This window comes from Larus michahellis, chromosome 18 (genome assembly GCF_964199755.1).
Source record: "Larus michahellis chromosome 18, bLarMic1.1, whole genome shotgun sequence".
Classification (NCBI taxonomy): Eukaryota; Metazoa; Chordata; class Aves; order Charadriiformes; family Laridae; genus Larus; species Larus michahellis.
This window is the reverse complement of record NC_133913.1, coordinates 2,950,654-2,975,503: the sequence shown is the minus strand read 5'-3', so window position 1 is coordinate 2,975,503 and position 24,850 is coordinate 2,950,654. Positions and strand designations below refer to the sequence as shown.

Here is a 24,850-nt window from a genome sequence, read left to right as displayed (position 1 = left end):
CCCCCCCAGCTCTCAGGGACCCCCCTCCTGCGTGGGCCCTCGCCCCCGTGAAGCACTAAACGTGGGTGCCGCGGGCACCGCATGCTCTGCGGGCACGGCAGGGCGGTGCCGGCTCCTAGCCCCGGTCAGCCATGCCGGCAGGTCCTGCCAGTATTTCTGGCTCTGCCGCGGCGGTCGCCCAGCGCCGCCCGGGCTCAGACAGCATGCTGCCGGCTGGCTCCCGGCCGGGGCAGGGCCAGCCCCGCGCGCCACCGGGACGTGCAGGGGAGTGGCAGCCCCGGTTCAGCGCTGCCACCGAGCCGGGACACCGGGCTGGCCAGCTGGGCAAGGCAAGCACTGGCCCTGGCAGCATCTGCCGCTGCTTCCCTCCCCAGCTGCTCACTCCAGGAGCCGTGCAGGCAGTGTCAGTGCAGGAACAGCCTTTATTAAAGCAAAATAACCTACAAAAATATAGATACAGCCTGTGCCCCAGGCCTGATCTGGCGAAGGAGGAACAAGGCTCCTGCCCAGGGCAAGGACTAGCTCAGCCACACAGAGCCTTTGGCCACAGGGGTTGCCTGCACCCAACTCTTTGGGCCAGGCCCGTTCCAAGCCCCCTGGGTTCGCTCTCCTCCTCCTCCTCCGAGCGAGCGTTGCTCTCACGGGCAGAGGTTCCCTACCAGCACAGCGCGCAGCTGCCCCAGTCCCGTCCTGGGCCAGGGCAGGTGGTGGAGCAGAGGCTGTCCCCCCGCCAAGGGTCTTCAGGAGCAGCGCTGCTCCCTGCAGAGCGGCTTCTGCCGAGGAGTGCAGCGTGTGTGTGCAGCCAGGGTGACGACTCCACCGCCGCCGGGCAGCGCTGAGGGGTGCTAAACGTGGGCACGGCAGAGACAAGCCCTGCCGGCATGCGTGGAGGTGGCCATGGGACCCTCCCGTCCCCTGGCAGGGCACTCACTGCTCCTGCGTGCCCCAGGAGATGTAGTCAGGGCGCGTGGCCGCGTGGTACTCGTCGATCAGCTGCTGCACGATCTCCCGGGAGTTGTCCAGCTCGTCGAAGTTGTCCTTGAAGATGTCCTCCTTGCGGAACTGCTCCAGGAAGGCCTCCCGCTTGCGCAGCTTGTCGTACTGCCGGCACGTCCGCTCAAACAGCTAGGGAGCAGCGCACCAGTCAGACGGGCCACAGCTCCCCAGGGACCCCCGACCTCCTTGGGCTGCTGCCTGGGAGGAGGCAGGCAGGGCAGTAGCTGCTGCCCTGCGCCCAGCCAGCACTCGGGATCAGCTCCTGCTTCCGCGGCTGCCTTTGGCCCAGGGAGAGGGAGCCCTGCTGCTCCTGGGCGAACGGCTCCACGGGTGCAGTAGGGCTGCCGGGACCCCAGACCAAGCCTGTGCCCCAGCTGCTCGCCCTCCCCTCATCCCCAAGCCCTGCCCTGGCTTTGTGAAAGCCCCCGAGATGACGTGTTTGGGACTGAAAGGACACCGGAGCTGCAGCCGTGGGACCCCCAGCGCTGCCCGCGGGGGAGAGGGAAGGCGCTCACCGAGGAGATGTTGGTGTGGTTTGCCATCATGAGGCCACTGACGCGGTGTGCGGACGGCAGGTAGGGGGACTTGCGGGACAAAGCCACCTGGATGCTGGCAGGACCCCAAGGGATGAAGTTGGCCAGTTTCCTCTCCCGGATCCGTTGCAGACTCTTGTGAACCTGGCGGGACGAGAGGAGCAGGGTGATGGGGAAAGCAGCCCGGTCCCAGCAGACCCAGGCGCTGCTCCTCACTGGACGTACAGCCTCAGGAAGGTGGATTTCAGCAACGGGCACGTAGGGAGGCTCCTCATGGCAAGGGACTAGCGGCCTTTCCACGAGGACAAGGCCCACACGGGAGCAACTCGGAGCCAGTTCTCAGTGCTCGGTCTCGCCCCAGGGTCCCCACACAGGAAGATGGTGACCGTGCCCTTCCCTGGCATGCCATGCCATTGCTGTCAGCATCTGAAATAGCCATGGGAACTCACCTGCGTAGGATCCACCTCCCCCTGGATGATGTTGAGGATGGCGATGTAGCAGTGGTTGGTCTGCCTGTCTCGCCCTGTGGACACCATCACGTTTTTAGGTTGCAGCAATCTTCTCATCACATCCAGGACCGTGGTCTTCCTCACGCTGGCCACCTGCAAATGCCAGCTAGGGGTCAGAGGGAGCAGGCGGGAGGGCTCCCTTGCCCTTGCCCTCCCGCTGTCCTGCACACACACACACAGAGGAGCAGGGGGCAGCTGGACAGAGAAGCCCTCGCCCCGGGGACAGAGCCACGTGCAAGGCCACATGCAGGACAGGGAAATCCCAAAGTCACACAACAGGCGCAGCCAGGCTGAGAACCGGAGCGTTGGCGGAGGCTCCGACACGAGGGCGCTGAGCTGCCCCCCCCAGCAGCACACCAAGGCTCAGCTGAGACCAGAGCGACCGGGACAAACTTCTGTCCTGTTCCACTGCCGAGGCAAGGCGCAGGGCTGGCAGACAGGAGGGGTCATTCCCCACTGCAACCCCCTCCCCACCTTGCCCTGTGCTGAGCCCGGGGGCAGACGGGCCACTGCAGTCCCTGAGGGCTGTCACAGCCTTTGGCGGCTGCTGCCTGCCACGGGGGCCACAGCCGGGGCCGGCACCCGAGGGAGTGCCCAGAGCAAGGACAGGGTGTCAGCCCCGCTCCAGGCACCGTCTGAGCTGCTGGCTGAGCCCTCCCCACACTCCTCCCTGGGAGGACAGATCACACACTCGATACCCTTTTCAGAGCCAGCAGTTTTTCAGATTTGCTTCTCTGAGTAACATCCTGAGGAAATGCACACAACGAGAGGAGAACAGCAGCTGTTAGCTCCCAGCAGAACTGAGACGCGGCCAACGCAGGTGAGTGCCTCTCAAAACAGAACCGCACCGTTCTCACCGGGGGGGAGCTGAGGGGACACTGGCTGGGGACGAGCTAAACGCAAGCGGTAGTGTTTGATGCGGCTGAGGGCTGGCAATCCCCTCCCAGAACACAGATCAAGCCCTGGAAGGGGCTGATGCCTGGAGCCCACGCTCAGTCTTGGCATGACAACGATCACCAGTGTTCTGACCCAAAAAGCCCAGGCCACTGGCCCACTGGGGTGGCAGGACTGGCCGGGCCACTTTGCTGGGCTCAGTCCGATCGTTGCTAAGGGTGGCTTTTGTCAGATGGGATCCTGTCGGCTCCCCCACAGCTGCCGCAGCCACGCTCATGCATGCAGCAGGTAGGCCAGCATAAGCACAATTGCCTGCTCACGTCTGAGTCATATCGCATAGCGCTGTCAGGTGGTGTGGGCACACGGGCCGGGCTTTGGAACGTGCAATTAGGGCTCACGCCAAGACCGTGGGACTGGCGGATGTTACAAGGTGAGCGTGGCGCTGCCCCTGCCCTCGGGGAAGGGGAGGAGTGCCCGGTGGGCTGCCTTACCGACTGGTCGGTGGTGAGCGGCGTGTACCCCGTCATGAGGAAGTGCAGCCGCGGGGTGGGGATCAGCGAGGCAATCAGCCCGATGAGGTCGTTGTTCATGTATCCCGGGTACCTGAGCGTGGTGGTGCTGGCAGACATGATGGTGGAGACCTGGGGGAGAGCACGGGGTCAGCATCTGCATCACTGCAGGGCTGCGGAGCACGTTCAAAACCTGCTCCGCACAGCCACGCCGGGGGAAGCTGGAGGCCGCCCCTAGGAAGGGCAGAGGACCCTCGTTCACAGCCCCAGGCTGCCCACCACTGCGCCCAGCCCATGGAGACCGCGCTCAGACCGAGTCAAGGGCAGCGGGGAAGCCCCCCACCAGCTTCCCCAGAGGGAAGAGCCCTTCTCACCAGCTGGTTGATCTGAGAGAACGACGGGTTCTGAATGTGCAGCCTGTCTGTCGCGATGCGATTCAAGGCCGTGTTGTCCAGAACCACCTGCAAGAGAAACACCGGCTCTGTGAAGAGCCTCGGAGGCAGCCCGAGGAGGGGCAGCCCGGGCCACGTGTCCAAGGGCACCAGCTTGCCCAGCATAGGCCCCGAGCGCCACAGCCCTCGGCGGCAGGTGGCAGACACTTGAAACCACAAGCTGACTCATCTGTGGAGCGTAACCGACACTGTCAATGGAAGCTCTTCCCTCCCATCTTGGCTGTGCTCCCCAGCGCTCTCCCAAAGAGCAGAGCACTGCCTCTGGGCCAGCACCTCGCAGCAGCCTTCAGCCCCAGCAGCTCTGCCGCAGCCGCTCTTGCCCCTCATGTGCAGAGATGAGCTGGGAGGGACGAGCAGCGTCTTGGTAAGGATCTGACTGAAGGCCTCGGTGCAGGCTGAAGACGCTGCCTGGCTGGGGCTTGTGGGTGCTGAAAGTCATGCTGGAATCGAGTTCAAGTGGAAGGCTGCAGCGCAGCTATGCAGAGGAAGCACAGCCAGTCCTCGCTGCCATGGGAGGAAATCTGCTGGGTCCCAGGGGCAGAAATGCCAAGCCGGAGAGCTCAGCAGGGGGTAGCACAGAGCCCTTGTCCCTGGAGCCACCACATCTGCTCAGCCCTTCCGGATGGGGGTGCGCTCCTTGCTGTGCCTGGGGCTTCACCGGCTCATCGCTCGCTGCTGTGGCACTCACCCCACAGAGCTACGGCACCCACCCCACACGGCTATGGCAGTTGCCCCAGGAAAAGCGGTTTGTGAGTGGCCGGGGACAAGGCTGCCAGGCGGGAGCTGGCTGCAGTGCTGGCCTGACACGCACTGGGACTCTTACCACGCAGTCAGCGTTCTGAGTCAGCCTCTTCAGCGTCAGCAGAGAGTTGTACGGCTGGACTACAACATCGCTCATCTCATCCTGGTTTGGGAAAACCGAGTAGGTCTCCACCAGCTTCTTGGGATACCTGGTGAGAAAGCGCGGCCACCTCAAGGGTTAACACCACCAAGCCAGCACTCTCTCCTCCCACAAGCTGCCTTTGCAGTCTCCAGGGCTCAGGACAGCAGTGAGTCACCAGGACTTGTGCCAGAGTCTGCTCCCAGGGAGGGAGAGAATTTGTCCCAGCAGTGCCTACCCTAGCAGTACAGGAGCAGGCTGCCAGACTGAGCTACAGGCGAGGCTGAGCCATCCACAGGCTGATTAAGCAGCTGCTTACAAGCCTTTTCAAGAGGCTGCAAGCTGAAACAGGCAGGGATGGCAGCTCAGAGCCCGCAGCTAGAGCCTCTCACCCTCCCCTGCAGAGTCAGGGTGTCAGGAGGCAGCTGCCTGATAAGAATGTCTGAGGGAAGGCAGAGTTTGGACAGCACAAGTCCAGTTTCAGAGCCTCTGAAGTCCCCAGGCGTATCAGGAGCCGTCCCTTCCCCGGGCAGCGTGCCAGGGATTGCACAAGACAGTGTTTGGGTGGGGGCGGCGGCTCTGAGTCAGCGCTCTCCAGCTCCCCGCTCTGGAAGGGTGCCCAGCCCAGGCCAGGCTCTGACGAGGACAAGATGAACACTCACCTGTCATTCAGTCTCTCCAGCAGGTACGAGCCCAGCCCGGAGCCCGTTCCACCGGCAATGGAGTGGCAAAGCACAAATCCCTGGAAGGAAGCAGAACACAGCTCAAGGTCCAGCTCAGCCCCAGGGGCAGGCAGAGCAAAGCATGCTGTGCCACCAGCACCAGCTCCAGCAGAGACCTGCCAGACCTGTGAGAACTCCCCCTGTGACAACTGAGAGCACGGAGCTGACGCCTGTGGAGGGACCGGAGGTTAGCCCTGGCTCCTGCAGAGGGAGCGGAGGTTAGCCCTGCCTCCTGCGGACCACAGCCACAGCCAGATGCTCGTCAGGCCACTTCTGGCAGCGTGGGTGGGATCCACCTCTCTGCACACACCACAAAGTGCAACTGCTGCTCAGGAGCCTCCTGGATTCCTCCCACCCCAGAACAGGCTTCAGAATAGCTCCAACGTCACCTTCAGGATCCGGTCAGTCACACAAAACAGAGGGATGTGTTCTCAGCCCTTTCCCTGGGCCCTCCACAACACTCCCCTCCTTCCAGAGTGTCCGAGGCCAAATTCCCTCTACCTGACTTCAGGGCAATTCCCACCTGCTGCAGGTCCCACAACGGGCTCTCAGATCTTCTGCCAGCTCACTTTTACAATGACATTTTCCCTTCCCCTGTTGCCATGTGACAGCCTCACACAAACACCAGGGAGCCCTGTCTGTCTACGCACAGGAAATGGGTTTACACGGACGGTGGCCAAAGTCCTGCCAGAGGCATGTGGCAAAGCGTCCGAAGAGCTGTCGGTACCCTGGTGTCCCTTTAACCCAGCTGGAGAGACAATGAAGCTGCAGCTGCCTGCACTCATTCCGTGGATTTCAAAGCACTGGGCAACTCTGGGTCTAAACACCTTCCTGCTGGCAGCCCGAGGCCCCTCCTCTGCTGCAGATGCCTTGTTCCAGCACAGCCCCCCATCCCGCGAGGGCTTCACTGGAGGATGAGCAGCGTGTCCTGCTTCAGCTGGCATGGGGGAGAGCCACAGGAGGGAGGGAGAACAGGGAAAGAAAGAAGCACCACAATGCCTGCAACTCTTCCTGCCAACTGTATCCTGCGGGAAGTGCCCAATGCAAGCAATATTTGGGGCAGAAAAACGCCTCACTGTGCATACGGTAAGGAGATTTCCAGGGAAGCCTGGCAGATGTAGTGATGGGAAAGACCTCTCTTTACATGTTCTCTGCTCAGCACCCAGAAGCGTGTTGAGCAAGTCTGCATACACCAAAGGGCTGTGCTCAGCCTTACAAAAGAGCAGCCCGGCTCTGAAAACAAGAAGCAGGACAACTGGATCCAAATCCCCTGATTTACTTACTTCCAAACTGTCGCTCCCATCAGCCTCTCTGTCTATTATATCAAAAATGTCTTCGTGGATTTTTTCTCCCTGCAAGAGAGATCAGACCAGGGTTTGTTCCTTTCCCACAGAGAACGGAGAAGAGCTGCTCAAGCCTGGTGTTGAAGCCAAATCAGAACGGCAACGTGCCCCTGGGCCCAGGGTGCCATGAAGTGTCAGGTGTAAGTCCCTGCTGAATGATGAAGTGTTCTTCAAAAGCCACCTACTGAGCCTGATGTGAGAAGGCCAAGATAAAGGCTCATTCCTAATGAGCTGGCCTGTGTTTGCACCCAGGAGCACTAGAGCTATTACCTGTGAGAAGCCACTGGCCCAGTTGTTCCCAGCTCCCCCTCCATGCTCCGACAGGTAGATGTTTTCTGGGTTGTAGAGGTTGGCGTAAGGGGAGTTCAGGATGGAGTGGATAACTCGGGGCTCCAGGTCCAGCAGCACGGCGCGTGGGATGTAGTGCTCATCGTCTGCCTTTAACAAGGAGCAGGAAGATCATGACGCAGTCGCAGCTCAGCGCCACTTCACTGCGAGAGAAGTGCCGCTGCGTGTGCCACCCCCTGGCCGCGGTGGAGCACGGCACAGCCGGCGTCTGACAGGGAGGAGGAGGAAGGGAAACTTGTTATGTACGGCCTGTCTGTAATGCAGCATCTATACGTGCCCCTGAGCCTATCCTGGATGCTGGGCAGGTGGGGGAGGGCGGCTCTAACAGGCTGCGCTGGCGGCAGTTACGTATGGCGGTATCTATGGCAGCCTCAGCCTCGTGCTTCTGCCTCCACAACACATCCATTTCCAGAGCCTGGAGCGCAGACAGCAGCCCTGGCAGCGTGCTGCCCAGCAGGAGCGCTGGGCTGGGGCTGTCGCTCCAACCAGCCCGGGGTCAGCATCAGCCCCACCAGTCCCTGAACGGGGGGCCCGCTGGAGGGAGCTGAAGCGGTCACAGGCAGCGCTGCCTGCGTTCACCCGGGCACGGATCGAGACGGTGACAGGGGCAGGCTGCAGCGTGCCGGCCCCATGGCGGGCAGTGCCCGGCAGTACCTGGTAGAAGAAGACATCCTTGCGGTCAGTGCCCTCGGTGGCGAACTCCTCCACGATGCCCTCGGGGCTGATGCCGTGCTCGGCACAGAGCTGCTTCCAGAACTCGAACCCGACTGTGTGTGGGTGGGGGGGGAACGGTTAGCCGGGGCGGGAGCGGAGCCGGGCCCGGGCCCGCTGCCCCACGCCGGGCCGGGCCAGAGCCTGGAGCATTCCCGGGTCCGCCAGGCCCCGCCCCCCTCCGCCAGGCCCCGCCCCCGCACGAAGGTCCGCCCCTCCATGCCCCGCCCCCAGCTCGTCAGACCACGCCCCTCCTCGTCAAGCCCCGCCCCCGCCCCTCACAGCATCCCCGCCCCTCACAGCATCCCGGCCCCGCCCGGTGCGCGCTGCCCCGGCCCGGCCCTGCCCTGCCGTCGCCCGCCCCGTTTGTCCGCCCGCCCGCCCGCTCACTCTGGTTGCCGCACTGGCCCAGCTGCAGGGTGATGATCTCCCGCGGCATGGCGGCCGAGGCTCCGCTCCGCTCCGCTCCTCCCGCCCGCCGCCCCGCCGCCTCTCCCGCCCGGCGCCAACGGCACTGCGCCTGCGCGCCGCGCACTTCCGGGAGGGCGCCGCTCCTGGCAACGCGCCTGCGCCCTGCCAGGCGACGCCCACCGCGCCTGCGCCAAGATGGCGGCGCCCAGAGCGGCCCCCCTTCCGGCGGCGGGGGCCGCCATGTCGGCGGCGGCCTCGAGCGCGCGCGCGCGGGGCGGGCGGATGTTGATGCCGAGCGGGAGCCATGGCGGCGGCGCGGCCCGGCGGGCTCGGCGAGCGGCAGCGGCGGGTGCAGGAGCTGAGCGCGGCGCTGCGGGGCCGCCTGGGGCCCTACGAGCCGCTGCTGAGCGCCGCGCAGGCCGCGCTGGTGTGGGAGCGGCCGGGCCGCAGCGCGCTGTGGTGGGCGGCGGCGCACGGCCTCTTCTGGTGAGCGGGCGGCGGCGGGCCCGGGCGGCGGGACGGGGTACAGGCCGCCCCGGCGGGGCCTGGGGCCGCTCCCCCGCGGGGGGCCGGGCCGCGGAGCGGTCCCTGTGGCGGAGGGCGCGTCCCGCCGGGCCCCGGTATAAGGCGGGGGGGGGACGCGGGTGCGCGCAGTCCCGGGCCGGCCCTGCCCGGTAGGGCCGGAGCGCCCCGGGCTGCGGGAGGTTCTCCGCCGCGGTGCCATGAGGAGTTTTACCCCTGTGCAGGAGACTCGGGTAGGGGCCAGGGCCAAGGCCTCCCTGCAGCCACAGGGCCCGCTCATGGCTCCCCCGTAGCCCCGGACTCGGGGTGCGTGGGCTCCGGGGAGGAATGCACCCTCCGGGGATGACGCTCGCTGCGGAACAGCCGGCCCCGCCGTGGCTGGGAGCAGCTCAGGGCAGAGGTGTCAAAGAGCTTGAGCCCGCGACCTGCTTCAGCAGACAAGAAGGAACATGGAAGTGCTGATGTCTGCTTCAGCTCTGCCCCTCTCGGCGTGTTTTCCCCTTTATTGGAAAGCGTAAAACTAATCAGCAAGCCCCAAACTGTTCTGTGAACAGTGGAGGGAGGGCAGCAGGTTCCCCTGGGCTCTGAGCGGTGAGCTGTAAAGCAGGGCTGTCCGATTAGAAGCGACAAGAGCAGATAAGGGTCCCCAAAGCAGCCTGGGCAGCTGCCTGATAAGCTCCCCCCTGGCAGCCGGGTGCTGACCGATTAGCACTGGCTCGCTTTTCTCTGGCTATAACTATTAACCGAGTGACTGATTTGTTTTGAGGTGGTTTAGTGTTACCCCTTTTGCGTGCATGACACAGATCTGGCCGGTACCAATTTTTTTGTTTCTTCCCCGTAGGTTTTTTGCTCTGACTTCTCTTCGCTTGCTGTTCCTGGTTGCGCTTACACTTATAGTAGTAGTTTGCCTAGATCAGTGGAAGAACAAAATCTGGCCTGAAATCGGAGGTAAGTTGCAACATTTGAGTCGATACCCACAAATCAAGCACTGGTTTTATTCCTAGAGGTATACAGGCCCTGACCACCTGGAGTTAAATAGTTAAAATCCTGGAGTTTTTGCTTTGTGAGTCTAGAAGCGGTCGAGAACGCTGTAGGCAGGTTCTTCCTGGAGCTGTAAAATCCTAACCTGTATAAACATAAGAAGAGCTTTTCATTCTTGTGACACTGGTATTTGTCTCATAATCTTGAAACATCTCGTGTACGTGAACTAGTGCAGGTTTTCAGGCAGTGATTCACCCTCCCAGCATTCAGTACAAGAGCAAGAAATTGAAGCATATGTGGAATACGTCTGGATTTATGTGTAATAAACCAGCTTCGTGTTTTAGGATGAAAATGAGTCCCAGCCTTGCTGTTGAGTAGAGATTTCTTTGAAAGGAGAGGCGTCATAACAGCTGTTAATGAAGTTAGTCTAAAGCTTCTGTCTAAAGTAAACAAAGCAGTTCTACCTATCATTTGGGATATTAATATACTCATGAATACTACCATTCTCAGCAGCTCAGGGTTCCATTGGCTTTGCACGGACAGGTTCTGGAGCAACGCGTATGGTTTGCGTGCTCTCAGAGCTGGTTCCCTAACTAATGAGCAAGTACGACCCCCAGCTTTCTGCTTCAGCCGGTGGTCTCCGGAGTTCTGGGCAAGACATTAAAGCTCTCCTTGGTTTGTAGCAGCAGCTTGGCTCAGGCTCAGTAGCTGAAGTGACGAGGAAGTGTCTGTCTCGCTCCCTCACAGCCTTGATTTCCATTTGTCGGGGTAGCTGGTACATCCCTGGGTCACTTTCCAAATCCCAGCTTAGGGGAGCAAGTATCGAAAGACTTAAATTTCTGATGCCTCTCAGTAAGCAAACTGTACTTCCTTCACCATCTGGGTGCGTGCAGGGGAAGGGAGGGAGATGAAAGTGGTATTTTTTGCTAAAACCTGTCTCTGTAACCAGAGCAGCCTGCCAGACAACGTCCAAAAATATTGAGGGGCAACAAGGAGACTCTCTCGCAGTCTTGTACTGTCGCACGCAAACGTTCAAAATGTGTTATGGAGTGAGGTGTCTCCGGTTCTTAATTAATGTCTTTTCCACGTATTCCCCAGCTCATTAAAGCTTTACTTAAATCCCAAGAGCTAAGCGTTCTCATGGCAAATTCCTTGCAACTAATGTAGTGTCTGTTCTTAATATTTTAGTGGCAAGACCTGACGAATTAGACAATGAGAGGTAGGAAACTAATTGAATCCTCTGCTGTTTGGTATTTTGCTGTGATACCGTGTAATTATGACCTGCACGTGCTTGTAATGTTGGCTCCTTTCAGCGAGGAAGGAGGGGGAGAAGGGAGCTACTTAGTGGAGGGAGGATGGAGCCCTGGACTCCGTCAAGCCCTTGTGACAAGTTTTTGACTTGCCCAAGCCGTTATAATATATGTAATCTTTGCCTCGTACTGACCTCCAATAATGCTTGCTCGAGTGTTGTAAAACATCCCCTGCCACTTCCCCCCGTGCACCCTGAAGCGAGCCTTAAAAGCGATTCCTTTTGTATGGACTTCCAGTAGCAGGAAAACAACATTTTATTGGAAATAATGAAGTCTTCTGAGACTCCATAAGGAATGTTTAACAGGCTTGTTCCAGAAGTTGTTACTGCATAGTTATGATCTGACTACAGCAATAATAATGGGTTGAGAAATGTCGGGGTGTTGTCTTACTAATAACACCTTCCTCTCTCTGGGCACACCTTTCTGCCTGCCTGTGCTGCCGAGCCACGCTGGATGCTCAGCTCCTGATTAAATCACTGGAGCTGTTGCCAAATGACAGTTTTTTGTTTTGTTTTTTTTTTTTTTTTTGCAAGAGGCCCAAGTACAAAAGGAATTGCTCTTCCTAATCTTCACATACTTGTGACCAGCAGTTAAGAAGCACTAATAGAGCTTGCCAAAAGACAATGCCTCCGACGTAACCGTATATATTAAGTAAGGTACAAGGCTGCTTGTAAACCTCCTGCTGAATTCTTGGGGGTTGCTGTTGACCAAATAAATGCAGAAAAAGCAAACGGATTGCCTTGATTTGCTTCTGCACTGCCCTTTCCCTCTGCTAGCTTGGGAACTAGTCTAAGCCAAGAGACCGAATGACTGAAATTACTGCTCCTTAGCTGCTACGGGAGAACCGGGACACTTGTAGAAGGGTACGTAGAGGTGCTGCTTTTGGCTAAGCGATGTTTGGAGAGGCAGGCTGACCAGGCAGCCGGGGGAGAAGAGAAGGTAGTATGGAGACAAGTGTTTGTAGCAGGTGATTTCTGCACTGACGTCGATGCAGTAATATCTGTGCCCGAATTCTTCCCTTTACTGCAGCTGGGGATATGTTCACCCTCGGCTGCTCGGAGTGCCAGAACTCTGCCACCATTTGGCTGAAGGATGGGTGGCTGGGACCAGCTTCTTAAGTAATCTCTTCATTTTCAAGAGGCAAAACCCAGGAAAGGTAAGAACGTACAGACCTCAGCAAATGAAATGTTTGGTGTGGAGCCTCTGCTGGGCACTCGTCTCCTTTTGTGGTGGCATCCAGCGTTGGCTGAATGCGTTCAGCCATGGGAGGTTACCACGGGAGGTCTCCCACAACAGCATGGCTCTTCAGCGGCGGAGAGGAATAGAAAGCACAGGCAGAATAATCAGGTTGCGGAGGAGGGAGGAGAAAACGAGTGTCGGCATGTTGATTGCACTAGCGAAGTGAAAATGTTGCTGCTCCTTCTGGAGGTTTCTAGCTTTTTAAAGTGTCTGTCAAACTCATCTCCCTCATTGGCTCACTGGATTTTAACAGTTTGAGAAAGTGTGTCAAGCTTTTTTTTTTTTTTCTCCCCCTCCTTCTTTTTTTGAGGCTTATGCAAAGAGGAGCCTGTAACGTGGTGGTACTATCCCTGTCCTTTTCACCTCAGAGAGTTCTGTCTTCTTTAGCCTCTTCCTTGCTTTTAGGGTACCTGCTTTGGGAAGCTCCTCATATTCCGAGGCAGAGGCCTTGGCGTCCTGCCTGTTGCTGTGAAGCCAGATACCTCCTGTGCCTGTGCTAGTCCTGGAGCGGGGTAGTTGAACGCTAGGAAGCCTTCGCTGTCGTTAGAGTTATGACTTGAGCTAGAATCTGCAGAGAACGAGACGGTCAGGAACTGAGTGAATCCACTGCTTAACCTTGGAAACTCACTGTCTCCGTGTCTTCAGTTTTGCCTTCTAGTGTGTGGAGTCTTCACTTTCCTGGCTGTCCTGGGCCGGTATATCCCTGGACTCGTGCTCTCATACTTGCTGTGTAAGTAGATCTCTGTGCCAGTACAGACTTACTAGTGAAAAGGGGTAAAATGAGTGGGATCTGAATGTCCGAGGGATGGGGCTCTTCTCCTGAAAAGCAAAACTTGTGTGAATGGCTTTAAAATTTACAATAATACATTCTGCCTGGAATGCGGTGGTTCTTGACCAAGACTCTAAGGTCTCTGGTCCAGACAGAACATGTTTGAGTGCTTAGTAACTATAGATCTGAGCACTAACAGGTTGGCCTGGCAATTTTGTTAAATTGGCAGAGGTGATTGCACCAATTCTGACTGCCTCCCGCAGCATTGCCTTCAGTACTCAGATCTTGCATACTGTGTGTGTTGTACTGCATCGCAAAACGGGCGAGATGTTTGCCAAGTAGCATCCTGAACAAACTTCTAATCAGCATTCCCACTTACCTCAGTGCTCTTCATCCTGCTGTGGCCCCTGGCTGTGTACCACAGGCTGGGGCAGCGCATGTACATGAAGCTGGAGCCAGCTCTGCAGCGGCTGGATTTCAGCGTTCGAGGCTACATGATATCAAAGCAGCGGGAGAAGCAACGTAAGTTTCTGTGCTGTGTTTCTGACCCTTGGTACCTGAAACAGCCGTGAACTGAGCCCCTGGAGTGGGATAGGGCTGCACGTTGGCACGACACTCGCTCCAGCGCCCTTGGCAAATACTTGCGACTGCTGTGGGAAGGCAGCGAGGCAGCTCTGCCTCCACAGGCGTTTCTCAGTTCGCAGTTGGTGTAAGCTCTTCACGGTGCTGAGCCGCTCCGTTTCTCAGCTGCCAGAACTGTGTGTTCCATATTGCAGTTGCACTGAAAAAAGAGGAAGGACTCGGTGCAAGGTAGCTGCTAAACGTGTTCATCTCGGCAAAAGATCTGCAGCAGCCCAAGTCAGAAATGGTCACGTTGCTCTGCTGTGGAACAAAGCATGCTGTGTTATGTCCGAGCTTGCCAGTTTAGGGTTTTTCTGCTCGGCTTAAGGCTGGTCCTGTACAGCCCCCTGTCCCAGCAGCAATAATAAGCTTTGACTCTGGTTTCTGGCAGTGCGTCGCCGATCCCTTAATCAGGAGGCTGTGGATGATGGGAGTGACAGCGAAGAGGAGCTTGCCGCATTCTGTCCCAAGGTAACAAAGCGTCTCTGAAACAGCAGAGCTCAGCCGAACAGAACAAACGTGCTGCATTGCGTGGACGTGCAGTGCGTGGTCCTGTATCCCCCACGTAGTAGCTGAGTTGTGATGGAAAATGGGATGAGGATATTCTCCTTACAGAGAGGTCTTTCCTATTCTGCCTCACTCAAGTGTGTCCAGTGCTGCTTGTACCAACTACAGTCGCCTGTGCTGGGCAGTAAAGTGTGAAATGAGCCTCAGGTACCAGCCTCCTGTGAGGACTGGGTTTAACTGGAGGCCACAGGATCACGTGTTTTGTTTGGGGCATAAGAATAAACTTTCCAGTGTTGATGTTTTCAATTTTGTCTCCTATTTCAAAGCTGGATGACTCTGTGGTCGCCAAGGAACTAACCATCTCTGACTCGGAGCATTCGGATGCAGAGGTTTCCTACACTGAAAACGGGATGTTTAACCTCTCGAGAGGCCAGACTCCCCTGACAGAGGGATCGGAAGGTGAGAGGAAATGGGCAGTTTCTGGAAGGTGCGGAATGCTGAGCAGGCGTCGGTGTGACGGGTGGGAGGGAGGATGCATTCGCTGCCTTGTGTCCTTGAGCTCTAGCTGTTTGATGTCTGTCTTGCTGGCTAAGATGAGAGGCAGCTACCTGTTTTTTTCAGAACTGAAATTCCTTCTTAATTCCTGTGGCGCTTTAGTAGCGCAATGACAGCTGCTCTTCAGAGGCAGATCCGGCTCTGCCGGTCTCTGGCTGTGGGGACGCAGGTTGCAGTGCCCGGTCTGGGAGGGGATGCTTTTCCCCTGCAGAAGGTGTCTGGGTCAGCATCTGCGGTTCCTTGGAGTGAACTGGGAGGCCAGCAGGCATCCCAATAGCTGTGGGAGGGGGAGATGAAAGAGTGTTTGGTCTGTGGGATGAGGAGAGACTGTCTGTCTTGGGGAGTTAATGGCCCAGCTTTTGTGTGCTGTGCCTGCAGGGTGCTTGGTGTGTACTGTGTATTTAAAGCACTTTCTCCTCTTCTAGACCTGGATGGTCACAGTGACCCAGAAGAATCCTTTGCCAGGGATCTCCCCGACTTCCCTTCCATTAACCCAGAAGCAACTGGCATAGATGACGAAGATGACACCAGCATTGGGATCCCAAGCCTGGCTTACCGCCCACAAGTGACAGAAGATCTGCGTCTCCCTTATGACCAGGAAGACTCCGGCGCACTGCCATCTGTACAGAATCTCACTAACAACATAGCCGGATTTGTCACCAGAGGGATGATCCAGCTTGCACTGTCAGGAGCCCCTCAGCCATGCTCTTCACGCAGCGACAATCCCCAGAGAGGTGCAAAGACTTACCTGAGAACGGCCAGCTCGGACTTGGACACTGATGCGGAAGGGGATGACTTTGAACTGCTGGATCAGTCCGAGCTGAACCAGCTGGATCCTGCGGGCTCTCGGGGCCAGTAAGCAATCCCACCACTTTCCGCTGGTTTTCTGTTGTGCATCATGGAGGGGAATCCTGGAAGGAAAAGCCTTGCACAGTTATCTCGATCGTCTCCTGCGTGAGTATGAGTGACGTGACAGCCAGTCCTGGCTGGGAACACCACTGTGACTTGTGACTCTGTAGCCTCGCTTGGATTTTAAAATAAACTACACTGGTAATTCATAGGGAAAAGACGTTGATGTGATAGCTCCACAATCACCCCTGCGCTGTCTGCCAGGATGCTGCTTGCTCCGAACGTCCTCACCTGAGACAATAAATCTGGTGTCTGCAGCTCTAGAGACCCACTTGGCATCGCCAAGGACAATCGTGGAGCCGATCTTCGGGGCCGGTGCGTAACCAGGTGAACAGGGTTGGTTTCCCTCAGACTTAGTGTCTGGGACTTAATGCTCTTCTGTCTTTGAGACAACCATTTCCGCCCCCCTCCCCCCTAAAATGTGCACAGAATCCAGGTCTTCTTCCCAGCAATATCCAGCTCCGGGTAGAAACAACCCCCTTGCTCCTGTTGTGGACACGACGGCATATGGCCACCACGTTTGTACTTGCAATGGCCACTCCTCTCCGGTTCCCGCTTTCTAGTGACGCTGTTTTGTAAGAGACGTAATGGCAATAAGACACCGACTGTGATCACTCGCGTCCTGCAAAGAACGTCTGCGTGTGGCAGCTGCTCTTGTGTTGCTTTCCTAAAATACCGGACTAATGCGTTGCTGCCGCTCCCCTCTGCTCCTGCAGCAGACCTTGGGTGAGGACATGACGGCGCTGCCGCGGGGAGCTGCTGGGGCCGGGTGTTCCGGAGGGGGGAAGCGGGGTGCTGGTGTGCCTAGTGCCGCAGGGAGCCCCCGGCAGGGACCCCATGGGGATACAGCGCAGGGGATGGGGGAGCTCCTGCCGTTGTGGTCAGGCACACAAAGCAGCAGCCTCCGGGGGAGAGGCTCTGCCGTCCCTGGGCCCCCCTTGCCCTGGGCCCCCCTTGCCCCGCTCTCCCGTCACTCTCTAAGCCATAGCACCCCTTTGCCCGCCTTCGTGCAGTGAAGAACGAACCTCTTCAGGGAACCCGCCTCTGCTGCCGTTTCTCTCGATCCGCCCAGCCCGGGTTGCTTCTCGCGCCGTCCCGGGGCTGGGGGGGTGTTAACGGGTTGTGTTATACGAGCCCGGGGATGGGTGCAGGCGGGGAATGGTGGGTTTGGGACCGGCAGCGGGCCCTGCTTGGGGGCGCGGAGCCTCCCCCCGCCCCAGCGCTCTCCGGCCGCCGCTCTCCCCTTCGCCCCGCGGCGGAGGGGCCTGGCCCGGCCCGCTCCCGGCGCTGCCCCGGGAACCGTCCGTCCCGTCCCATCCCGTCGCCGCCGGGAGACCGGGGCTCGGGGGGCGGAGCTGCCCTGGCACCGCCCGCGGACACCGCCGCCCCGCCTCTTCGGGGCGTGGCCTCGGCTCCTCCACCAATCAGGGCCCGCCTCTCTTCCTTCGTCCCGATTGGCGGAGAGAGGGCGGCGCAGCGGAAGTGCGTCAGCGCCGCCGGCCGGGAGCGGAGCGGAGCGGAGCGGGAACGAGCGGAGGATGAGCAAAAGCCGGGAGGGGCCGGCGGCGGGCGGTGAGCGGGGGGGGGGCGGGCAGCGAGGGCCGGGCGGCGAACGGGGGCCAAGGGAATGAGTGCTGGGCGGCCTCCTCCCTCCCGTGGTGTCCCCCGCTGGCCGCGGTGACCGGCGGGCCGTCCCGCAGGAGGCGCCGCCGCCGTCCTGCTGCGGTACCTGCGGGAGCAGAACCGGCCGTACAGCGCCCAGGACGCCTTCGGGAACCTGCAGCGGGAGCACGGGTTCGGCAAGGCGGTGAGCGGGGCCGGGGCGGGGGCGCGGGGTAGGGGCGCGGGGCCCGGCTGACGGCGCCCGTCCCGCAGGCCGTGGTGAAGGCGTTGGAGCAGCTGGCGCAGCAGGGCCGCGTCCGTGAGAAGGCCTACGGGAAGCAGAAGATCTACTTCGCCGACCAGGTGAGCCCCGGCCCCGGGCGCCGCCCCCACCGGCAGCCGCCCCCGCCGACCCCCCGCCTCCCCGCAGGAGCAGCTCCCGGCCGCCAGCGACGCCGAGCTCCGCGGCCTGGATGGGGAGATCACCGCGCTCTCCTCCAAGGTGCAGGCGCTGCAGCAGAGCTGCCGGCAAATGGAGGCAGGTGGGTGCGCCTGGCCAGTCCCCATGGCACCGGGAGCGCCTGGGGGCCCGTGAGCACCGGCGGCTGCGCCCAGGCTGCCGGCCCTGCCGGTGATCGGTGCCTCCCTTCCAGAGCTGAAGGACCTGAACAGCTCCATGACAACCCCTGAGATTGCTGGAGAGATTGAGGATCTGAGGAAGGACTGTGCGAGTTACACAGAGAAGCTGGAGAGGATTAAGTCTGCCACCAACCATGTGACTCCAGAAGAAAAAGAGAAGGTAAAGAGCTGCCACGGGCTGAGCTGAGCCCGGGCCAGGGCTGGGCCAGTTGTACCATACCCTCTGCTGTGTTACCCTGTCCCCACTCTGATACTGGTACAATGGAGGCAGGGGGTTGTGTGGGACCCCGGCTGCTCCACAGAGCCCATGGCGAGCCTTGGCTGTGTCTGCGATGGCAACGGCTCTCTGGGGTGCCTTGAGGAAGCAGTCTGAGCTGCCCCTTCCTTGCAAACTTTTGCCTCACACAGTCACCAGTCACTTGATCAATTAATCTTTTCCTCTCTTGGGTGATGTTTCACAGAGATTCACGTCCCCACAGGGCCTTTGTGAGCCCCTTGTGCTGCTAAATCACACTCTGGCTGTGGCTGGGACCTCTGCTGGGTCCTTGGCACTGGGCATTCCCTGGTTTGTTCTCACTCTGTGTTGCTGTTTGCAGGTCTGCAGCGAGCAGAAGCTGTACTGCAGGGAGTGGCGGAGGAGGAAGCGAATGGTAATGGCCGTGCCATCGGGCGGGGGTGGGTGGGCAGCACCTCAGTGGTGGCGGTGACAGCCCTGCGGTGACACTGACGCTCTGACGGGGACGCGGGGTCGCTGGGCAGCGCGGGGAGCAGCGCCTGTTCGAGCTGAGCGCCCTCCCGCCGCTGGTTGAGGAGAGCTCGGGCGAAGGCTGTGGAGCAGGGAGTGCCGTGCTCGGTGCTGTGCGGGTTTGCGGGAGACTCGCGGGTACTAAGGGATCCCCTGGGAAAAGGCCGTGTCGCTGCACTGCCCAAACACGCGAGTCCCTGCTGAGCTCGGCCTGTCCTTGGGAAACAAACCACTCTCCTGGCATTAGAGCTGCTTCCGCGCTGTCACCCGAGCTGCACTGGCTTGTGACACCCCTGCGGGGGACAGTCCCTGAGCGCTGCAGTGGGGCTGCCCAGCGCGGCCACCCCGCAGCCCTCACCGTGCCCTGTCTCGCCAGGCGACCGAGCTGCTGGAGGCCATCCTGGAGGGGTACCCCAAAAGCAAGAAGCAGTTCTTCGTAAGTGCGGAGCCCGGGCTCTGCCCCGTGGCCCAGGGCGGCGGCGGGGGCTCTGCCTGCGCTGTGGGGCCGGGGCAGCGCCCTTCTGAGCTGCTCCATGCTTCTACAGGAGGAGGTTGGGATCGAGACGGACGAGGACCATAATGTCACGCTGCCGGCGGCTGTGTGAGGCTCACCGGGGCAGAAGGAGCCAATGCTGAAACTCAGCTGTTGGATCGTTTGTTTTTTTTTTCCTCTTTTTTGCAGGACGTGGGTCCATCCTGCGTATTTATATGCGTTTGTTTTAAAATGCTTTGCAGCGGGGAGGGTGGTTTGGAGTGAGTGTCTGGGTACTGGGCTCTCCCGCTGTCTCGCTTAGAGCAGGGATTGTATTTATTCCTCCCCTCAGCGCGGCTGCCGAGGTCGGGCATCCTCCGGGGCTGGGGGAAGGTGTCAGTGCACCGTTACGGAGTCCCTCGTGGTCCGTAAGAAAGAGAAGCGGGTGCCGCAGCGAGGCGAACGAACCAGTGCCTGTTGCTGCCGCGGGGCTCAGCGTGTATTCCAGCCGCTTCCCGCAGTGGGACTGAGCAGTACGCGAGACTGTGACCCATTAAACACGGGGCTTTTCGTTCAGCTCTGCTTTGCTGTGGCGTTTTCTCTGTTCACAGGGGCTCGGGGCTGGGCTGGGGCTCCCAGGGGGTGGGGAAAGGAAGAGCCAGGAGGGGGTAACCTGAGCCCCCGCCCCCCCACGGCTGCACTGAGCCTCCAGAAACTACCAGTTCGTCTCCAACCAGCTCTAGGGGAAGGCTCCGGGAACTCAGCAACAGAAATAAAAGCAGAAGAATCATTAAAACATTCGGCAGAATTTATTTAATTACTTTTCACAATAGAAAAATATGTTGCTTTCACATGTGAGGTCTGTAAAACTCTAAGTCCTCCTCCCAGGGCAGGAGGCGACTCCGGGGGCTCAGTCTGTGCCCCTAGTTCAGCCGCGGAGCCCCAGTGCGCAGCCCCGGGAGAGGATTTTCTTCATCACACAGCAACATCTTCCAGGCGAGACACGGCTGACCCTGTGCGTGCCATATCGGCGATGAGCATCACCACAGGGTTATCCTCTGGGGCTTCCATGGCATGGCATTGAAAAGGACACCCAAACCCCGGGTTTGAAGAATAATTTTGTGTAAAAATCAACCCCACAAGTGGGGTTTTTTTTATGCTACTAAATGCAGGTAGAAGCAGTAGCTTAAACATTCTCGTGCTGCAGCGTTCAAACCATGTAACCTGGAGCTGGGAGCTACCTCATCGACAGTGGAAAAACAGCGTAACAATAAATATCCACTACCCTGGAGTGGGAGCACGACCGCGATTACCGAGCCCAAATCCTGCTGGCCTGCGTGACTGTCCCCGAGAGCATCCGTCTGCAAAATCGACACTGCCGATACTGCAGGGTGATTTCAGTGATTTATAAAAACAAAAATGAAATCAAATCAAGGCTGGTTATGTAGATGTGTGTGTGTAGATACAAGCTGTAAGGAGGGGCGGCAAGAGCTCGCGGCAGCGCTGTGCTACAGCCCCTGGGCGACGTCCCTGTTCGGTACGGCCCCATCGAACCCCGCGGGCAGCCGAAGCCTGAGGCGCTGCAGCGCTCGCTCGGGAAAAGCCGGCGCAGAAGGCACGGGGCCGGTTCCCTTTCAGGGGGACTATGGCTGCAGCGAATGGGTCAGGTTTTATTTAGCAAGTCCCCGGTGCGTGCCGTCAGCTCCGCACCGGGGAGGCCGCGGCTGCGCTGAGCGAGTGTCCCCGGCAGCGAGGGGCTCGTCCTTCGGCCAGTCCTGCCAGGCTTCCCCAGAGCAGCCACACAACTCAAGACTCGTGCCCCGTAAGAGCTGCTTCAGAGGGAGGTATGAGAAAGCCCGCAGCGAGGAGAGAAACCTATTCCTACTCTGTTTTAGCAGAAACCATACCTTTTAGCATGCATTCGTGTTTCATTCCCCCTCCCCTGGCATCAGAAGGGGTCGTATCAGCAGCCCGATGTTGCAGAGCAGATCTGCTCCGCGGCGGAGAGGCAGTGGCACAGGCAACCCCCCCACCGCGCCACCCCTGCCTGAGCTACCGACTCTCTGGCACCGTCAAAGGCCTCAAAAACACACTTCTTTTTTTCCCCTTTGCTGAGTCCCTACAAATATTTGGTAATAGCGACTGACAGCACCCGTGGCGCAGTGGCGTCTGCACAGCTTCGGTTTGGTTTCGTAGTTAGCACAATAAATAATTCAGAGAAGTTTTACCGACAGCCCCGCGGGAGACGGCCCGGCCCGGCCCTTCCTGGGGCCCCTCACCCAGGCAGGAGGTGCCCCGGCGCCGCAGGGAAGGCTCAGTAGAGCTGGCTCTTCAGTTGGTGCAGGACCCCGATGACAATGTCCCGCAGCGTCTGCGGCAGAGAGAGAGACACGGTCAGTTGTTCCAGGGGAGGAACAGCCCATCCCGGATCAGCAACTCCCACAAGAGCCCGGGGCACGTGCTGCAGGCACCCCCTCGGTCTCAGCCCTGGGGCAACCACCACGACCCCTGCCCGGGAAACGCTCCCACTCCTGTTCCAGGGTCCGAGGAAGCCACAGTGGGGCAGGACCCATCTCTGCCTGAGCATCCGCCCCCCCTCCCCCCCCTCAGAGGCTTCTTAATTCCCAGAAAACCTTTAAGTGTCCCGAGGGAGCAACGGGGACCAAGCAGGACTTTCCTTCTGAACTCTTCCACCCTGGCCAGCATCAAACCAGCCCAGGGGCTGGAGTGGGAGAGGCCGGAGCTCGGGCACCTTCTCCTGTCCCCCCCACCTTGCCCCCATCCAGCCCTTTCGGAAGCCCCAGGAGAGGGGGAAGATGCAGCTGGTCCTGCACTGGGTGCAGACCTGCGCAATGGTCTCTGCCTCGTGTCCCTCTGCCATGTCAGCAGCCCCCCCACGGCTCCTGCACCCACCTGGGGCTTACAGTGCTCCTCAATCCAGCTGAAGACACAAGCCGAGAGCTCCTGAAAACTCGTCACTGAGATGGAGGCGTTAAAGGACTGGAACAGGGAATCCATGATGCCTTGGAAAACATTGAACTTCACCTCGTCAGAGACCTGGTCCTTCCCCTCGTTCGGGTTGTCCTGATGAGCTTTCACAATCTGCTCGTAGTTCCTGAAACAAAGCCAAGCGCCCCGTGTTCAGCAGTAGCGTGAGGCCTCCCCACGCCCGGCCTCAGAGCTCGCTGCCTGCCACGGGCTGCAGCGATGGGGAGGAACAAGAGTTTGCGGAAGATCCTGCAAGTAAATAAACGCTAGGAAGCTGCAGCCGCTTCCACCACTGGGAGCAGATTCATTTTCCGACTCAGCTCCGCCTTTATACTAAACTCCGCCACCTGACCCGAGACAGACCCACACTAACGAGCCGCTGGAGGAGAAATGATGACAGCAAGCAGGGACGAGTTTGGTACGCGGGGTACCAGGCTGCCTGCGAAGCACTGAGGGCATCCAAGGAGCCTTGCAAGGGCCAGGGGGAAAACAGCAGGAAGATGAGGGCAGCACCCCGACCGCTCTTCCCTTACACTTTCATGATCTTCAAGGCCATCACGTCTTTCCTGAGGGTAGAAACTTCCTCCTCTTGCTTCTTCTTTTCCTTGTGCAGGAACTGGATGTAGTCAATGGCTGAGCATGAAAATAGAGAGTGAGGATTTGAGAGCAAACGCGGGCCCCCGAGATCCCCACAGAAGGTGGCAGACGATGCCCTGGGGCGCCCACACCTGGGCAGCATCAGCTCCTGGCTGCCCCGACTCTCCTCGGGGAGGTGGGCGGAGATGGATAGCACCTGGGCTCCCCCAGAGCATCGTCACACCACAAGGTCCCCAAGTGCTGAACCTCTGCCCTGCGTAGCTCTCGTGAGGCGTTTTGGGGGTTGATAGCACCCTCTTCCCTCTCCCCACCCTCGAGACTCACTTTTCTGGAGGACGATGGCCTTGCTCAGCTTCTGGCAGCCTATGGAGAAATCCTGCTGCTCACAGGTGGGAACGATGGCCTGCAAGTCATCGTAGCCTTTCTGTGGGAAGGCAGAGCCACAGCTCAGGTGTTTGGAGTTCAGCAATGTGGGAGTGGTTGTTTCAAAAGGTGTCAAATCGCAAATCCCAGCTCCCACTCTACAACCAGCCAGAGGCGAGCTGGCTCTCAGCAGACTCGTGTCTGGGGAGGGTAGATCCAGCAGCAAAACAAAGGGGAAGGTGCCGCAGGGCCCCGGGAACCGGCAAGTTGCTGCGCTCAGACAGCGCGCGCAGCCTCCCGGGTTACCTTGATGGCATCTCGCCTCTTCTGCTCCGCCTGGGTGTGTGCCCGCCTGCGCCGGTCCTTGTACGACTCCTTGTAGGGCTCCTGGTGATAATCGCTGTCCTCATCGTCTGCGTGGAGGGAACTCGTGTGAGTGTGAGCTACCCGGGGAGCTCCCTAAGCACGGGGGGCAGAGGCGCACGGAGGGGCAATGGCTCGAGGTCCCGGCTGGGCCCCATGGGCCGTGGCCAGGCTCAGGCAGGCCCCGTGCCCTGGGGCCGTAGTCGGTTCCAGCAGGTCAGGACAAGGACAAATGCCGCGAGGAGCACTGCCAACTCTCTCCTGGCGGAGCTGGGCAGGAGGAAGATGCCAGCAGCTCCCTTGGGAAGGCGTCAAAACCGGACCGATTCCCTCTCCCAAATACTGCTGGAAACAGCAATGCCTTGAGGCTGCTCCCCACCATCCTCCCCGGGGGGGGGATCCTGCCCAGCTGTTATCCCCGCCTCGGCACGGGGCTGAGAGCTGGAAGTCCTGCTCCGTGCTGGGCATCCCAGTGAGCAGAAAGACCCCCGGTCACAGAGGACGAACCCCCCCAGACCCACCTGTATTGGGGACAGAGGAGGCGCTGGTGGAGCCGATGCTGTTGGCCCGGGACACAATGCTTCCTTTCCTCGCATTTTCCATGAAAAGCGCTGGAAGGTTTCACGGAGTCAGTGACAACATGGGATGGGATGGGGGGGGCGGTCACCGGCAGCCGCTGTCACCGCCGTGCCGGGGACAAGCGGCCGCTGCGACCCCGCGGTGAGGGGGGGGGGGGCAGGGCCCCGGCACCTACCCGAGTCCAGGCCATTGTCGCCGTAGGCTGCGTCCACCTTGCGCGGGGCCGGCGGGAGGGGAGAGGAGGCGTCAGGCGGGGGGGGTGGGGGGGAGCTGCCACCGGAGCCCCCCCGGCAGCACCCCCCGCCCCCGAGCTCCGGTCTCCGCGCGCTCAGTGACCTTTGGCCTCTGCCCCTCGCCTTGACCCTGCCCCTCGTGCTCTCCCTCGGTCCCGCCGCTCGTCCTTCCCGCAGCCCCCGCCCCGGCCCCCCCCGTCCCGGCATGGAGCCGGCGGCTGGGCCCACCTTCGCCCAAGAGTCCTCGGCCGCGGCGCCGGGAGGCTCCGCCATCTTCCGTCCGCCCCGGTCATGTGACCGCCGCGGGGGCCGACGGGAAACGCAGTCCGCCCCCCCCCCTCCTCCGCCAGGGGGCGCTCGGGTGACGCCGTGACGTCAGCGTGACGCTACGACCCGGGGCGGGCTCCGGGCTCAGTCCCGCCTCCCGGAACCGCTCGGTCGCCCCGGGGCGGGGTGTTCGGGGTCGCCCCGGGGAGGGGCGGCGCTTCGGGACTCGGAGCCGCTGGGTCGCCCCGCGGGCGGGTGTCGGAGCCGCTGGGTCGCCCCGG

At 60.0% G+C, this 24,850-nt stretch overlaps 4 protein-coding genes across 5 annotated transcripts; 2 read left to right on the top strand and 2 right to left on the bottom strand.

The window, feature by feature from the left end:
- Positions 1-404: 404 nt before the first annotated feature.
- On the bottom strand, positions 405-8,441 carry TUBG1 (tubulin gamma 1). The gene is made up of 11 exons (XM_074562211.1): positions 8,288-8,441; positions 7,841-7,953; positions 7,109-7,276; positions 6,779-6,847; positions 5,436-5,515; positions 4,717-4,843; positions 3,816-3,902; positions 3,424-3,573; positions 1,979-2,131; positions 1,512-1,673; positions 405-1,125 (listed from the first exon to the last, which is right to left on the bottom strand). The coding sequence occupies exons 1-11, from the start codon at positions 8,334-8,336 to the stop codon at positions 928-930; spliced, it is 1,356 nt and encodes a 451-aa protein (XP_074418312.1). The 5' UTR covers positions 8,337-8,441; the 3' UTR covers positions 405-927.
- Positions 8,442-8,495: 54 nt separating this feature from the next.
- Positions 8,496-16,367, top strand: RETREG3 (reticulophagy regulator family member 3). The gene is made up of 9 exons (XM_074562212.1): positions 8,496-8,794; positions 9,672-9,778; positions 11,000-11,030; positions 12,151-12,277; positions 13,006-13,090; positions 13,514-13,651; positions 14,142-14,221; positions 14,584-14,716; positions 15,238-16,367. Exons 1-9 carry the CDS (start codon positions 8,613-8,615, stop codon positions 15,669-15,671), a joined length of 1,317 nt encoding a protein of 438 aa, XP_074418313.1. The 5' UTR covers positions 8,496-8,612; the 3' UTR covers positions 15,672-16,367.
- PSMC3IP (PSMC3 interacting protein) lies at positions 15,873-19,755 on the top strand. 2 transcript variants are annotated; one of them, XM_074562216.1, is made up of 8 exons: positions 15,873-16,447; positions 17,422-17,528; positions 17,597-17,686; positions 17,754-17,865; positions 17,977-18,122; positions 18,559-18,612; positions 19,084-19,143; positions 19,253-19,755. In XM_074562216.1, exons 1-8 carry the CDS (start codon positions 16,405-16,407, stop codon positions 19,310-19,312), a joined length of 672 nt encoding a protein of 223 aa, XP_074418317.1. In that variant the 5' UTR covers positions 15,873-16,404; the 3' UTR covers positions 19,313-19,755. The 2 variants fall into 2 exon arrangements, with proteins under 2 accessions (XP_074418317.1, XP_074418318.1); XM_074562217.1 differs by lacking the exon at positions 15,873-16,447 and adding an exon at positions 17,159-17,293.
- A 214-nt stretch (positions 19,756-19,969) lies between these two features.
- On the bottom strand, positions 19,970-24,683 carry MLX (MAX dimerization protein MLX). Its single transcript, XM_074562215.1, has 8 exons — positions 24,531-24,683; positions 24,245-24,281; positions 24,012-24,101; positions 23,434-23,540; positions 23,089-23,188; positions 22,701-22,800; positions 22,093-22,294; positions 19,970-21,550 (listed from the first exon to the last, which is right to left on the bottom strand). Exons 1-8 carry the CDS (start codon positions 24,573-24,575, stop codon positions 21,494-21,496), a joined length of 738 nt encoding a protein of 245 aa, XP_074418316.1. The 5' UTR covers positions 24,576-24,683; the 3' UTR covers positions 19,970-21,493.
- Positions 24,684-24,850: the final 167 nt, after the last annotated feature.